General features: G+C 37.7%; 1 protein-coding gene across 3 annotated transcripts in view; it reads right to left on the bottom strand.

Moving 5' to 3' along the window:
- Positions 1 to 12,268, bottom strand: part of STAT4 (signal transducer and activator of transcription 4) — a 109,518-nt gene extending 97,250 nt beyond the window's left edge. For 2 of the 3 annotated variants that reach the window (XM_058300486.2, XM_058300488.2), the window contains exons 1-4: positions 12,160 to 12,268; positions 11,698 to 11,895; positions 9,045 to 9,173; positions 7,197 to 7,341 (exon numbers count right to left, since the gene is read on the bottom strand). In XM_058300486.2, the coding sequence (XP_058156469.1) occupies positions 7,197 to 7,341; positions 9,045 to 9,172 (273 nt within the window). In that variant the 5' untranslated portion in view covers position 9,173; positions 11,698 to 11,895; positions 12,160 to 12,268. Of the gene's footprint in view, positions 1 to 7,196; positions 7,342 to 9,044; positions 9,174 to 11,697; positions 11,896 to 12,114 lie in introns of all 3 variants that reach the window. The other variant, XM_058300487.2, reaches the window with a different exon arrangement.
- Positions 12,269 to 13,607: the final 1,339 nt, after the last annotated feature.

Below are 13,607 nucleotides of genomic sequence, written 5' to 3'. Positions count from 1 at the left end.
ATAGTATACTTGAAGATGCAAATATTCCATAATTTCATTCTTAAGTGTATATCCTAGAGAAATTCTTGCTCTTACGCTCCAAGGAATATACATAAGAATGTTCAGAACAATGTTTGAAATATCAAAAAATACTGGAAGTAACCCAGTTAAAGTACCCATCAATAGTAAGATGGATAATTGTACTGTAGTGACACAAATGGAATATTATATAGCAACAAAAATAAACTACTGCTACAGATCAACATGGATGGATATCAGAAGTGAAGCAAGTTGCTGAAGAATATAGTATGATGTCATTTATGTGAAGTTCAGTAGCTTGCAAACCTAGCTACTAGCTTGTTTAAGGATATCAACATACTTGGTAAAAGTGTAACTACAAGAAAGAGACTGATAAACGCAAAATTTAGATTTGTGGTTACTCTGGGTGTGAAGAGAGCAGAGTGGGAGTAAAGAGGAATACATAGGAAGTGTCAAAGATACTGGTAATGTCTGGGTTTGACATGTCAACAGCAGCTTGCAAATCCAGAATCCTCTGATGGTTTGTATTAGACAGGGTGGATGAATGCTGAATTCCAGTACCATGGTTTCCTTGATTGGTATCACCTGAATGTCCAAGATGGCGAAGCTAAGTACTAGGAACAAGCTTTGGGCATTCAAATTCATGCTTCTATTGGCTGGTCCAGAGAGAGTTGTGCTGTAGCCAACGCAGGACCTTGGGGAACTAGACTACGTTAGAGACCTTTTTATTATCTAGATTTATGAAGCGCATTTTCTAGATTTATATCTGCCTTTAAAGGGAGGAGGTCATGGAGTATGCCATTCACCCAACACTAGATTACAACAGGGGCATTATTGAGTATAAAAGTTTGATTGAGAAATTAAGGATGTTCATTCTTCTATGCATCTTTATTCTGTTTGAATTTTTGCTTTAAGCAGGACTGATAGTCAGTGGGCATACATAAGTGTGGATGACCCATTTTTGTATCCTGTGTCTTTTCTGATAATTGGTGCTCATGTGTCTCAGCTGTAAAATTGTTTCAATGTCACTATAAAAGCACATTCTTATTCTTGTAAAAATAATTGAAAGACTAGTTTTAGAAAATGAAATGAAGTATCTATAATCACAACAGATTGCTCTCAAAAGACCCAGGTCTGAGTACTAGGGACAAAGGGGCAGGTTCTGTGACCACAGCATCAGCTGTCTCCCTTAACTTCACCACTGTACTCTTAGGCCACAGGGTAGACCAGACATAAAACCTAGAAGGGTGCCTGAGAGCTTTTTCTTACTGTTAATGTTGAGGAACACCCTGAGATCAGGGCTTTGAGGGTTGAAAAACTACTGTTTATCCCAGGGAAACTAATACTGAACCATCAACACAAATATGTGCCTTGGTTTGGTTAGAGAACTTTAAGGATAAAAAGAAATCGTAGGGCTATCCAGGGTTCTAGCAAACATATGTATAGGAAAACTCAGGTTGACTTGAGTCACACTTCTCCAGTGTCTATGGAGCAGTGTCCACAAATAGCTGAAGAAAAGAAAGAATAACTCAAGAATTTTATGTCGGCCACATTGTCCTTTAAGGCACACCAGACATTCTTAAGCATGAAACAGCTCAAAGATTACAGGATACTTGAAACTTTTTTGAAAGAACAATGCAATGGTTAGGTTAATGTGTCAACTTGGCCAGGTAATGGCGCCCAGTTTTTTGGTCAAGCAAGCATTGGGCTAATTGAAATACCATGGACTTTAATCATTTGTGAGTTGATTTCATAAATGGCTAATTACATCTACAATCAAGTGAGGAGATTGCCATCAGCAATGAGTGACTTCTCATCCAATTAGCTGAAGGCCTTAAAAGGAGAAGTGATTCAGCAGTCAGAGAGAGAATTCCCATCTTTACTTCAGACAGCTAGCGTCTCCTGAGAAACTCCCTGAGGACCTTCTTTGGAGTCCCTGGCTTGCAGCCTGCCCTACAGAATTTGGACTTGTACATCCCCACAGTCGTGCAAGACAATTTTATAAAATTTCATACTATTTACAGATCTCTCCTTAGGTTTTATTTCCCTAGAGAACTTTGACTAATACAAAATACTTGATGAAATCTAGCCAATTAGGAATAAATAAAAAATGTGAAACTCAGAAATGGAAAAGCAAAGGTAAAATTACATAAAATTAAAGTGTGGGAATTGCAGTTATAGAACAGAATGATAATGTAACATTAGCAATATAATTCACAAAAACTGAGAAGTAGTGGATGAGAGGTAGAAGCAAAGTTAAAGTTGTTAATTTCCTCATATTTAAAAATAGCCATCAACATAGTTACTAAAATATGTACTTTAATAAATACTAAACATATTCTATTTCTTAATGTTTTTCATATTTTTTCTGTTAACTCAAGTGGGATTTCTTTTTAGAGAAAAAAATATATATATATATTTAAAGATTTCTTCTTAATTTATTTCTCTCCCCTTCCCACACCCCCCCTCTCTGTCTGCTCTCTGTGTTCATTCACTGTGTGTTCTTCTGTGTCCGCTTGCATTCTCAGTGGCACTGGGAATGTGTGTCTTTTTGTTGCATCATCTTGCTGCATCAGCTCTCCATGTGTGTGGCACCACTCCTGGACAGGCTGTGCTTTTTTCACACAGGAGGCTCTCCTTATGGGGACACACTCCTTGTGTGGGGGGCTCCCTTACACGGGGGACACCCCTGTGTGACACGGTACTCCTTGCACATATCAGCACTGCAAGTGGACCAACCTACCACACTCAGGAGACCCTGGGCCTCACATGTGGTAGGTGGACTCTCTATTAGTTAAGCCAAATCCACTTCCCGAGAAAATATTTCTTGAGGTGAAGAAACATTTACCGATATTTAGATATTTTTAAAAAACTCAATATTTTAAAAAATGAAGTAAAAAATAAAGATTTAAGTTAAAAAGCACATGTAATGTGATACCATTTTGATCCAAGTATTCCTATGTAGCTAATCATTTATTCAGAAATTTATTGAATACCTAATGTGTGCCAGGCAGTGTCTAGACACTAGGCATTATAGCAGTGAACAAAACAGAGTCTCTCCCCTCATGGCTACATTCTAATGTCAGAAACAGACAAGCATATAAACAAGTAAATATTGAGAAAGTCAGAGGGTGATAAAAATCAATGGAGAGAAAATAAAGCAAGGCAAGGAAAGGAATGCAGAGTTCAGGTGTGTGTGTGTGTGTGTAGGGGGCAGCAGTTGCAATCAAGTCCTCTACCTACATAAATGCATGTATGGAGAAAAGGAGAGCTAGGTATGTGTGTGTGTGTTGTGTGTGTGTGTGTAAGATGGGGGGTCAGCAATGCAGCAATCAAGCCTTTTGTCTACACATATACATGAACAGAGAGATGTCTGGAATAACATCCTTCAAATATTAATATGGTTATTTCGAGACAGTAGATTTTGGGTTATTTCATACTTTCTTCTTTATACTTTTCTGTATTCAATTTTTTATTATGGGTATGCACCATTTTAATTTTTTAGAAAAAGTCATTCTCTTTGAGGGCAAAAGAGAGGAAAGCAAATAAGGAAGAGAGATTTGTAGCAGAGCGGCAATAAAAATTTAAAAGTCCGAGAGTGATGTTAATCACTAAGATATCTGGGGCAAATATTTGTTTTAGCAAGCCCTAACACAGTCCTTACCACGTGCTTTCCAAATATCAGTTTATTTGATGCTTCTAACATCTCTGTTGCGGAGGTGCTGGTGTTATTCCTCTTATACTGCTAAGGAAACTCAGGCTAGAGTGTCGCAGCAAGTATGTGTCAGAGCCAGGATTCAGCCTAAGGCAGTCAGTCCTTGCTTCCGGACTTATTTGAGGCTGCCTCCCCTTAAAAGGATCAAGATCAGCTAGACAATGGTTTTCATTGCCTCCTACCTTTAAGCTTGCTTTCACCCTAGTCAGTGTTTAGTTTTCTTTACCTTTTAGAGTAAGTCATTCCATATTCTTATTGGAAGTAAGTTTGATATAAACAGTAAATTAACATATTGAAACTGGAGACCTCAATAGATCTATAAAGAACCAAAATCAACTTACCTTCTATCTGCTTAGTTCCCAAGACACCATGCGGTTTTCTCTTCATGGTTATAACAATTAAAACTAGTTGACTTAAAATCCCAGGGGACGAAAATATTCATATCAGATAAGCACAGTGCCAAGAGTCTTGGGATAAGAGGGCTTTGGGGCCAGGGACTTGTTTTATCAAAAAATCTTGTCTTATTAAAAACAGTAAATTTAGTAGGAATATGATAGGTTAAAAAGAAACATAAAATGCAGGTTTGTTAAGGGAAAAAACAGCAGGTCCCAGTGTTACTACCATTTTTTATTGTGCTCAGAATTAATACAACTATCCAATATCTACAAGTTTATAAAATGAAATATACAGAAGTACAGGAGGAAAAAGCAAAGTTTTTGCCCATTCAAAATATCTTAACCAAACTGTTTTTGAATTCCTAATATGTAGTAGAACTATGTTGGGTGCTGGAGGGAAGGGAAAGGTCACAAAAGAAGTTTCAGGTTTTTACCTTTCAAGACCTTGTGACCTGGCTAGATACATCCAGCACAGATGAAAGGATCACAGCGTGATGCTGGTTATCTTGCAATCCGTGCTCTGTGAAGGATGAGGGAAAGGGCTGAAGTTTTTGTGGCAAAGGTGTCCTTGCTGAGCTGGGACCTGAGTAGGTTCTCTAGAGATGGATGGGAAGAAGAGGGATGGCAAAGCATTCCTAGATATTGACACTGAATCATTCAGCCGTGATCTTGCTGTGTGTAGGAACAAGAAGTAAATAGATTTCTCTGGGGCGGAGATGTTGAGAAGCCCAAGAAAGTCTTCTGGGAAAGGTCTAAAGAGGCAAGATGAGATGCTAGAGGGCATGAGTTTGAGCTCATGCTTGAGCTCATGATTGAGCTGACACATGACTAGGAGTTACTGCAGTTTCTTGAGCAGTGAAGTAGTGACATAGAAGCCATGTTCTAACAAGATTGGTCTAATAGGGTTAGAAGAGTAGCTCCCCTTGCAACCCCACCCCCCCACACCCCTAGGAAAAAAAAGATGGGCTGTACACTTACCCTTGATTTACACTAAGAAAGTCCTACCATTTTCCCCATCAACAACAAGAATATAAAAAGAAAACCAAAAACAAAAAACAAAAAAAAAAAACCAACAACAATAACAACAACTACTTATTGAAAGTCAACAGTTTGCCAAAATAAAAACTCTGGTCATTCTCATAGTTCTAGAACAGGGGTTCTTAACAAGGAGTCCATGAGCTTGAATTGAAATTCAAAAAAGCATTATTCTTGTGGGGATATGTTGGTGCAGGTGTGATATATTTATTAAATAACACATATAGTGTGGACTTAGTAAGGGGTCTGTGGTTTTTACTTGCCTGGCAAAGGGGTCCATGGAACAAAAAAGGTTAAGAACCCCTGTTCTAAATGTAGGTGATAATCATCCTTGTTTACAATTAAAAGATACAGGGACTAAGAATGATTAAATGATTTGCCCAAGGCCACATTTTGAGAACCAGAATTTGAACCCAGGTCTCGCTGGTTCCAAAACAATGTATCATCCATTTTACCCATCTTTGCCCCTCTAGCAATGAAGGACCTTCTAGGTCAGGCAGCGGTCAGCAAACTTTTCTGTAAAGGGCCAGATAAATATATTTATATATTATATATAATAATATTTTTTTTATTATGTATTTATTTCTGTTTCTATTTTAGGCTTTCAGGGCCTTGTGGTCTTCTGGCAACTATTCAGCTCTGTCATTGTAGCAAAAACCTATAGACAATGTGTAAATAATGAGCACTGCTGTGCTCCAATAAAATTTTATTTATGGACATGGAAATTTGAATTTCATATAATGCTCATTTGTCACAAAATATTTTTTCAACCATTTGAAAATGTGAAAAACATTCTTAGACATGGTCCATACAAAAACAAGCAGGGACCATATTTGACATGTGGGCCAGTTTGCCAACACTGCTTTAGCTATGCTGATTAGTGAGACCAAGGTTAAATGTCTCATCCATGTAAGAGACAGTTTGCTTTGTGCAGTGAAAAATTCTGTTTGTTACGCCCACAGGCTACTCGCCAACCCTTGGCCAAGAGTGTTGCAAAATTGTAGGGGATTAAAAGGCAAGGATGGTTCAGTGCAACTCAGAACAATAGGAGAAAGGATCAAATACATGTGTTACTCTCACAGATGTTAGTAACTCTCTTCAGGCATATTTCTATTATAGTCTAGGTATAATTTTATAAAAATGTATTCATTGTAAGTTTGAGATTCTAAGAACACCTTCACTGAGATGTGGCATAATAAACTTTTCATGCTTTCTGATATATTGCAGGCACTCAGTAAATAAGAGAGTAGGGTTCAGAGTTTGTTACATTAGCATCTCTGGGTGTAGCTCAATTATTAACCTGCCTTTAATGCTTTAGTTTACTGATTTGACCACTGCATTCGTTCATCCGTTTCATCAGTAAACATTATGCTTCCACAGAGTGTCCAGCCAGGTGCTGAGCACCAGGAATTTAAAGCTGAATACCAGAGTCCTTGCCTCAATGAGCCCTCAGTTTTGAAGGGGGTGAGGGAAGATAAACCATAGCAAAGTCATTAACATAGACTATTCCAAATGACAGTGCAGACACAAAGACATGGGCTTTGCCTGGGTAAACCTTTGAGATAAATGGCTAGAGAATGCCAAAGAACACTTTTAAAGGAGGTGAGATCTGAATAAAATCTAGTAGGATATATCCACCCATGATGCCGTCACTTAAGACTAATAATGCTAGCTCTAAATTGTTGCATAAGAGAAAGTGGCAGAGGAGGGCTGGGGAAATAACAACAAAACTGATTATCTCTTTAACTTGTTCCAGAGTTGTCGAATTTGATCATAGTAAATTTAAATCACATGCAACAGTCACACACAACATACACAAAGCCCTTTCCGCTTATATTGTATTTTATATTCAAATGTTCATGAAAAATAAATGTTGGCTAATGAAAATTCAATTTAAAATTTTAAAATAATAAGAGAATTTGATTTTCCACTTAAATCTGATTCAAAATAAGATAAGGATACATACTTGATTCTCCCCCTGAATTTAACACTCATAAATCCATGCATTTTTAAAAAGTAGAATACATTCTTACCTGAAGGACTTTCCTAATTCTTTTTAGATTGTGTATCAAGAGCAGGTTTTTCTCTTTGGAAACACGACCTAACTGTTCATCCAGTTGTATTAACAAGTTTTGAAGAAGAATTGTTGCCATGGTTTCATTGTTAGAAGCTGCCTCCCTAATAAAACAAAAGTGTTGTTACACTATAGGATATAACTCGGTAAAATAACTTTTATAACACTTTAATTTTAAAGTGATAAATCTATTCCATAGTGATAAGAATTTAAAGTTTATTTTAAATTAAATTGCACAAGATGAACACAGCTTTAAAGAATATGAACAATGCTAAGAAAAAAATTATATATATCAAATCTATAATAAAAATTTGATATAATTAATGTTTTAAAAGCAAAAGAACACATACTAGGTCCAAACAGTGAAGAAAATGAGGAGAATACCTTATCCATTTTTTATTACCTTATATTATCCAAAAATTTTCAAATGATTTGAACAGCACTTTTTCCATTGCTAAGAAACCATTTCTTAACTGTGCCCAGGAAGGAAGGTGGGAGGGAGAGAGGGAGGAGAAAAGGAAGGATTGGTCTTAAGTAAAAAATAGTGTTTTATCAAAAGTCCTATATATTTTAGGAATATTCTTCCCATTGTTTTAAGAACATTAGTAAAATCTCCTTGGGAAAATATGAGAGAGAGCCAGGTTATGAAGTCACATTAATTTGCCAGTTAGGTAAAAACGTCTAATCTGTTGATTACTTTCTACAATTTTCATCCAATTAGTTAATACTCCATAGTCAAATTCTTAGAATCTTCTCATAGACCATATTAACATTATATATTAAAAGAAAAAATAACTGATAATGGCAGCATTAGGGGAAAAAATGCAAAATATAAGTAATGATGCAAACATATATGAATTTGCTCAGAAAATATTTTTTAAATTTATTAACCATTTCAAAAACATTTTTCCATAATTCTTTTCTTGCTGTTGTGTGATGGCATTTATTTACTCGTTTTTTCTTATTAGAGAAACTGTAGATTTACAGAAAAATCATGCAGAAAGGACAGCATTGCCACATAGTCCCCTTCACACAAGCAGTTTTCCCTATTATTAGCATTTGCATTGGTGTGGTAAATTTGTTACAACTGATGAAACAGTACTATTTTCATTATACTATTAACAGTAGTCTATAGGTTACATTAGGGTTCACCCTGTGTTTTACAGTTCTACGGTTTTTCAAAATATAGTTTAGCTTTTTTTTAAATGGAAGAAGTAATTATAGCATCATATGAGAACAAATTACACTGTATCAAAACCATCTGTTAAAATGGGGCTGGAGTCTGTATCTTCCAAACAGAAGGTAATTTAGTAATGACTTTCTGTTGGAATTCTGTGATCTAGTTTTGAGATTAGTACCATCAAGATGCCTCATTGGATGGTATATGGAGTGAAGAATGTATTATTTAAATTATTTTATGATTGACTGCACAAAATCTATCTATTGACTGCACAAAATCTATATTTGTCTACCTATTTCTACCTATGTATTCAATCTAGCATCTATCTATATAAACACAAATCAAGAGATTTACTTCTTGACTTTTTAATGCACAGAAAATTGGGGTTTTGGCTGACACTAAAACAAAGCACCAAAACCATTAAGTTTTCATCTACAATGGATGAAACCAGAAATGACAATGCTTCCCCCTCTTTCAGAAGGTTTTCCAAATCCTTCACGAAGTTCTTTACTTGAAAAGAATTCATCTACTGAATCACAAATGGATCACCGATGACAGATATGTGGATAGGGTAAAAAGCATTTGTTCATCAGTTTCTAGGGAAAATATAATAATATTTAATCCTACCAGTCTTGATTTTCAATCCACTGGGCCAGCAGATGTCGAATTTCCATAGGAAAGTTGTCATCATAGAATTGATCTACCTGCTCCAAAAACTTCATTTCTAACTGTTGGACTTGATTCCATTGAGACATGCTATAAGAAGGAGTAAAATTAGAGATTTTAGAATAATGTTAATGAACGGCTATAGTACATGCTTTCTTCTTTCCTTATATTTTGTTACCCATTAGGTAAATAACCGAAGAAAAACTTTTCTTTTGCAGTCACCCAGTTAAAGAAGATAAAAAAAAGAAAATACTTTCAATCCATAGATACGGCAATTCCTTTAAAGTACGGATAGAATGAGCTTTTTCCTAAGTCATCCCTAACACGAGGAAACAGCCTTCTTCCTTGTCCTCCAAATCACACACTTTCTTGCTCTGACAGAAACTCCTCTGCCACTTTCTCCAGGAGGCTTTCACCCCCCAAGCTTCACCCCCCTCCCCGCTATTGTCTGACTACAAGGATTTGTATTTGCAACAAACTCCTCCCCTATTCTTTGCTCCCTCTGCACTATTAGACTTTGAGCAACTAGTATACTAGCAACTAGCATAGGAAATAGTATACTCAACAAATACTTTACCATTTAAGACCCTTCTTGAGGTTTTATGTCTGAAGAACACCCAATAAAAGCTTCTTTTATATGAAACTGCCTAAACTCTTTTACATCAGTTTGTATTTGTTTGTCTTCTAGAGTCAGCTTTATATTCTAAACTCTTAGACTAATTCTGTTATAGCTTCATGAAGACTTTCAGGTATGTGTTTTCATGAGCCCTAATTCTTTCAGTTCAATTTATCTCTGACCCAATAAATATTTTCATTTCTGTTTATGATGATCCACTATGATTGGGAGAAGCTTTTAATATCCATTTTTAATTTGGTTAAACACTCGAGAATTATGGAAGAAGAAACTGCACTTGATACATATTAGGCAGCCTGGCATAAAACAAAAGAATGTGTGTCCCTCACCCAACCCCACACTGTGGTCCATTTAGAAGCTCTATAAACATATATTCTAACTCAGAAAAATCAGTGTGATGCCTCATTTAAATGACTGTATTTTACTTTTTCCAGAGTCAAATTTTCAATTGTTTTGTCAGCAATTCTTAGTCAAAGTAAAAATATCTTTTATGTGACTAATCACCACAGTATTTCAACAACTCTCATAGGTAAGTTAATGTTTCCTTTTTACTATAGAACACCATGATAATAAATTTCACATATTTCGTATACACATTCCTAAGGTTTCAAATAGAACCATTTTGAGCACCTTTTCTCTTGAGCTCCCGATAAATGATTTAAGTGTATAGAGGAGAATTTTTGCCAGTGTTTTGCTAAAGAGAAAGAAAATGGGGGGAAAAAAGTAATGCTTCCATTTGCCTATCACTTTATATTTTATGAAGACCTTTACACATTAAAGCTCTGGGCACATTGTAAGCTTGTTAAATAAAGAATGAGTGACATTCTTGATATTGGCAGATAGTGGGCATTACCCCAACTTTAAAAATGAAACAAACGACCAAGGTCAAGTAGGTGAATGACTCCTGCCCAAGTTACTCACTTCCTGAGGCCCACCCAGTTGTCTTTCCAGATGCTGGGTGCATATATTATATGCCACATAAAACTGGAATGTTTATTTCCATGCTATCAACATTGTCCTGCTATATCTCTATCAATTCATTCTTTTTAATGACAACAGAGAACATGAGCTGAAAATAGCATTACAATTTTAATTTCTATTAATGTTAAATCTTTGGCATGATTTGAATGCAAGTCTATTTTCTGAGTAGCAATTAACTGGCCTGCTCATACCCTAACATTAGATAACTTCTAAGACCCAGTCAACCTTCTGGAGAGCTGAACTCAAGACTGAAAAAAGGGAGGGTAAATCATCCTAGAACATTCTCTATTGTAGTCTGTACACATCCTTCAGTATAGTTCTTTGTTTTCATTCTCTAAAGGTTAATCTTCCTGTCCCAAGAAAACTATGGAACATTCCTCTGAAAACTGAGTCCCTGCCTGCTCCCTTGGAATTCCTGGCCCAGAAGATCTCTATAAAGGAGTACTTTGTCCCACTGTCTGGGAAGCTAATGGTGCCACTTTGGCTCTGTGACCTGTAGCCTGAAAAGGAGAAGACATCCTAAAATATCACTTACTCTCATGAAAGCCACAATCACTGGCTCCACTGGCTGAGGGTTTTTATTTTCCTGAAACCCAGGTGCGCTATCTAAGGTCAGACATCATTGCTCTAGAGAAGCTGGCTAAGAAAGTGAAGAGGGGCTCACTTTCAGCACGTTGTGCCGACACACCTCCACATCAGCCACAACTCTCCCACCCAGTGTTTGAAGAGTCACTGGGACATCTGGGGTTCCCAGCCCTTCAGAGCAGAGTGCCCTAAAGAGAAGCTCACTGAGAAACCTCTCCCGAGGGGCTTTCTAGCATTCTCTTAACAAAGTATTCAAATCTTGGAGCTGGGTATTTCTTTTTATCATTACCCCTCCTCAGACAACTCAAAAAAAGCAACTGTCAAAACATCAAGTGAAAACGGAAGCCTCAGCAGCATCCCGCATAAGATTTCCTAGCCCCACGGCAACATGAAGATGTGGTCTGCAATACTTACCTGGCTCTCTCTCAGCTCAGGTCCCAGGAGGTGCTCAAGTCCAAAGTCAGAATCACCCTTCACAGCCCCTAGAACTAAGCCGCTGACGCCATCAGTCAGAAGATGATTTGCATTTCTCCACCCACTTGAGGCTTTCCTGTGCGTCAGTGTTTGAGTTTCTTGGACTTTTCTCGGGTCGGTTCCCACCCACTCTCTCTTCTAGAAATATTTTTAAAAAGCAGAAACAGTTTAGCCAAAGCCCCTTTGCAAGACTCCCTCCTCCCTCTTGCTCGTGGCCAGGATGGAGGACCTGGTGGGGGGTGGGGTTACACACTAATTTTTTCTTGTTTTTCCTAGACGGTCAGAGAGGCTTCAAATTTACTTGCCTGCAGTTAAATTCCATGGCTTCCTACCTTCCCAGCATTAGACTCCACTCACCCTGGTGAACCCTCCTCTGGGATCAGGGATGGGTAGCCAACTCACAAGGCCTCACTGAGCTCCAGTTCCAGCAGGACCTGCTCAGTGGGGGAAGGACTACTTCAGCCTAATGGTAGGACCAACTCCTATGCGGGTACCAATGCCTGCTCTTACTGATCCGGTATCCTCCCACTGTCACTGGGTAGCCAGGTACTTGGTTGCTGTCATACCCCCTTTTCTCTTTGTGACATGGGCCTGTTCTAGAATCACAGAGCAGAAGGAATCTTGATCCCATATGGTTCTAACTCCACTTTCACATCTGAAGAGACACATCACTCAGAGGTGACCAAAGTTACTCTGAGCCTAGATAGGAGCTCAGCTATTTCAACTTCCACCTCAGTGGTCTTTTCACCTCATCTCCTCAGATCTAAATGGTGACCTTCTGACACATAGTAAGAGCTCCATCAACATTTAGTAAAATAAAGGCAGAAATAAAGGAAGAAAGACTGAAAGAAAAGTAGAATTCCAGACATGTAATTAGTCACATGTCTGGAGCCATATACCAAGGCAAAGGGCCTGCTTCACCACTTACCCCTACCAGCCACCACACAGGTACGCCTCCTGGATTCTCTTCCTCCCCCTGGCTACATTATGATTCACTTAAATTTACCTCCACCCTCCAAAAGAAAGCAATCAACCCCAAATTTCCACTCTCTACATCATTCTAAATTCACTGGTCCAGTAGGACAGATTCCGGCTGCTTCCCCACTGGGTAGAGCTTCCAGGAGTGTTGGTATACCATCCTCATGTGAAGAAAGTGCCTAATTCAGACTATTCCATAAGCTACTGAGCAAAATCTGTTTTTCTTCTGGGGAAGTGGTCACCACTTAGTGTGAAAAAAGCCCAAATTCTTGACAGTCAAAGATCTTTACAATTTGGCCTTAACCTATCTGGAAAGGTTTTCTCCCCTGTAGGAGCCTGCAATTCATCCCGGACCAGTCTACTCAGCCCCCGGGTTAACTTCTCATATTTCCATACTGATGCTCCCTTCAACTGAAATTTCCTCCCCCCGCCCCCTATCTTCTCCACATAGTGAAGTCCTATCCATCTCTGAGAAGACTTCACTGATGAAGGGAGCCCATACCAAATTTTCCCCACTCTAAATTCTTGTCACACTTCTTATCTAAGCCAGCACACTCCAAATGAAATAAAATGCAACCCACATATATAATTTAAATTTTTCTAGGGGCCACATTAAAAAGTAAAAAGAAATAGGTGAAATTAATTTTAATAATATAAATAACCCAGTATAAACATAACATTAACATTTCTACTTGTAATTCATATAAAACATTATTGAAATATTTTATACTCTTTTTTTCATACTAAATCTTTGCAATTTGGCATGCATTTAACATTTACAGCACATCTCAATTCAGACCAGCCACATTCCAAGTGCTTCATGGCCAGGGACATGTGGTTAGTGACTGTCATATTGGACAATACAGATCTAG

The sequence above is a fragment of the Dasypus novemcinctus genome, chromosome 7, assembly GCF_030445035.2.
Source record: "Dasypus novemcinctus isolate mDasNov1 chromosome 7, mDasNov1.1.hap2, whole genome shotgun sequence".
NCBI classification, from domain to species: Eukaryota; Metazoa; Chordata; class Mammalia; order Cingulata; family Dasypodidae; genus Dasypus; species Dasypus novemcinctus.
This window is presented reverse-complemented; position numbering and strand designations above follow the sequence as displayed.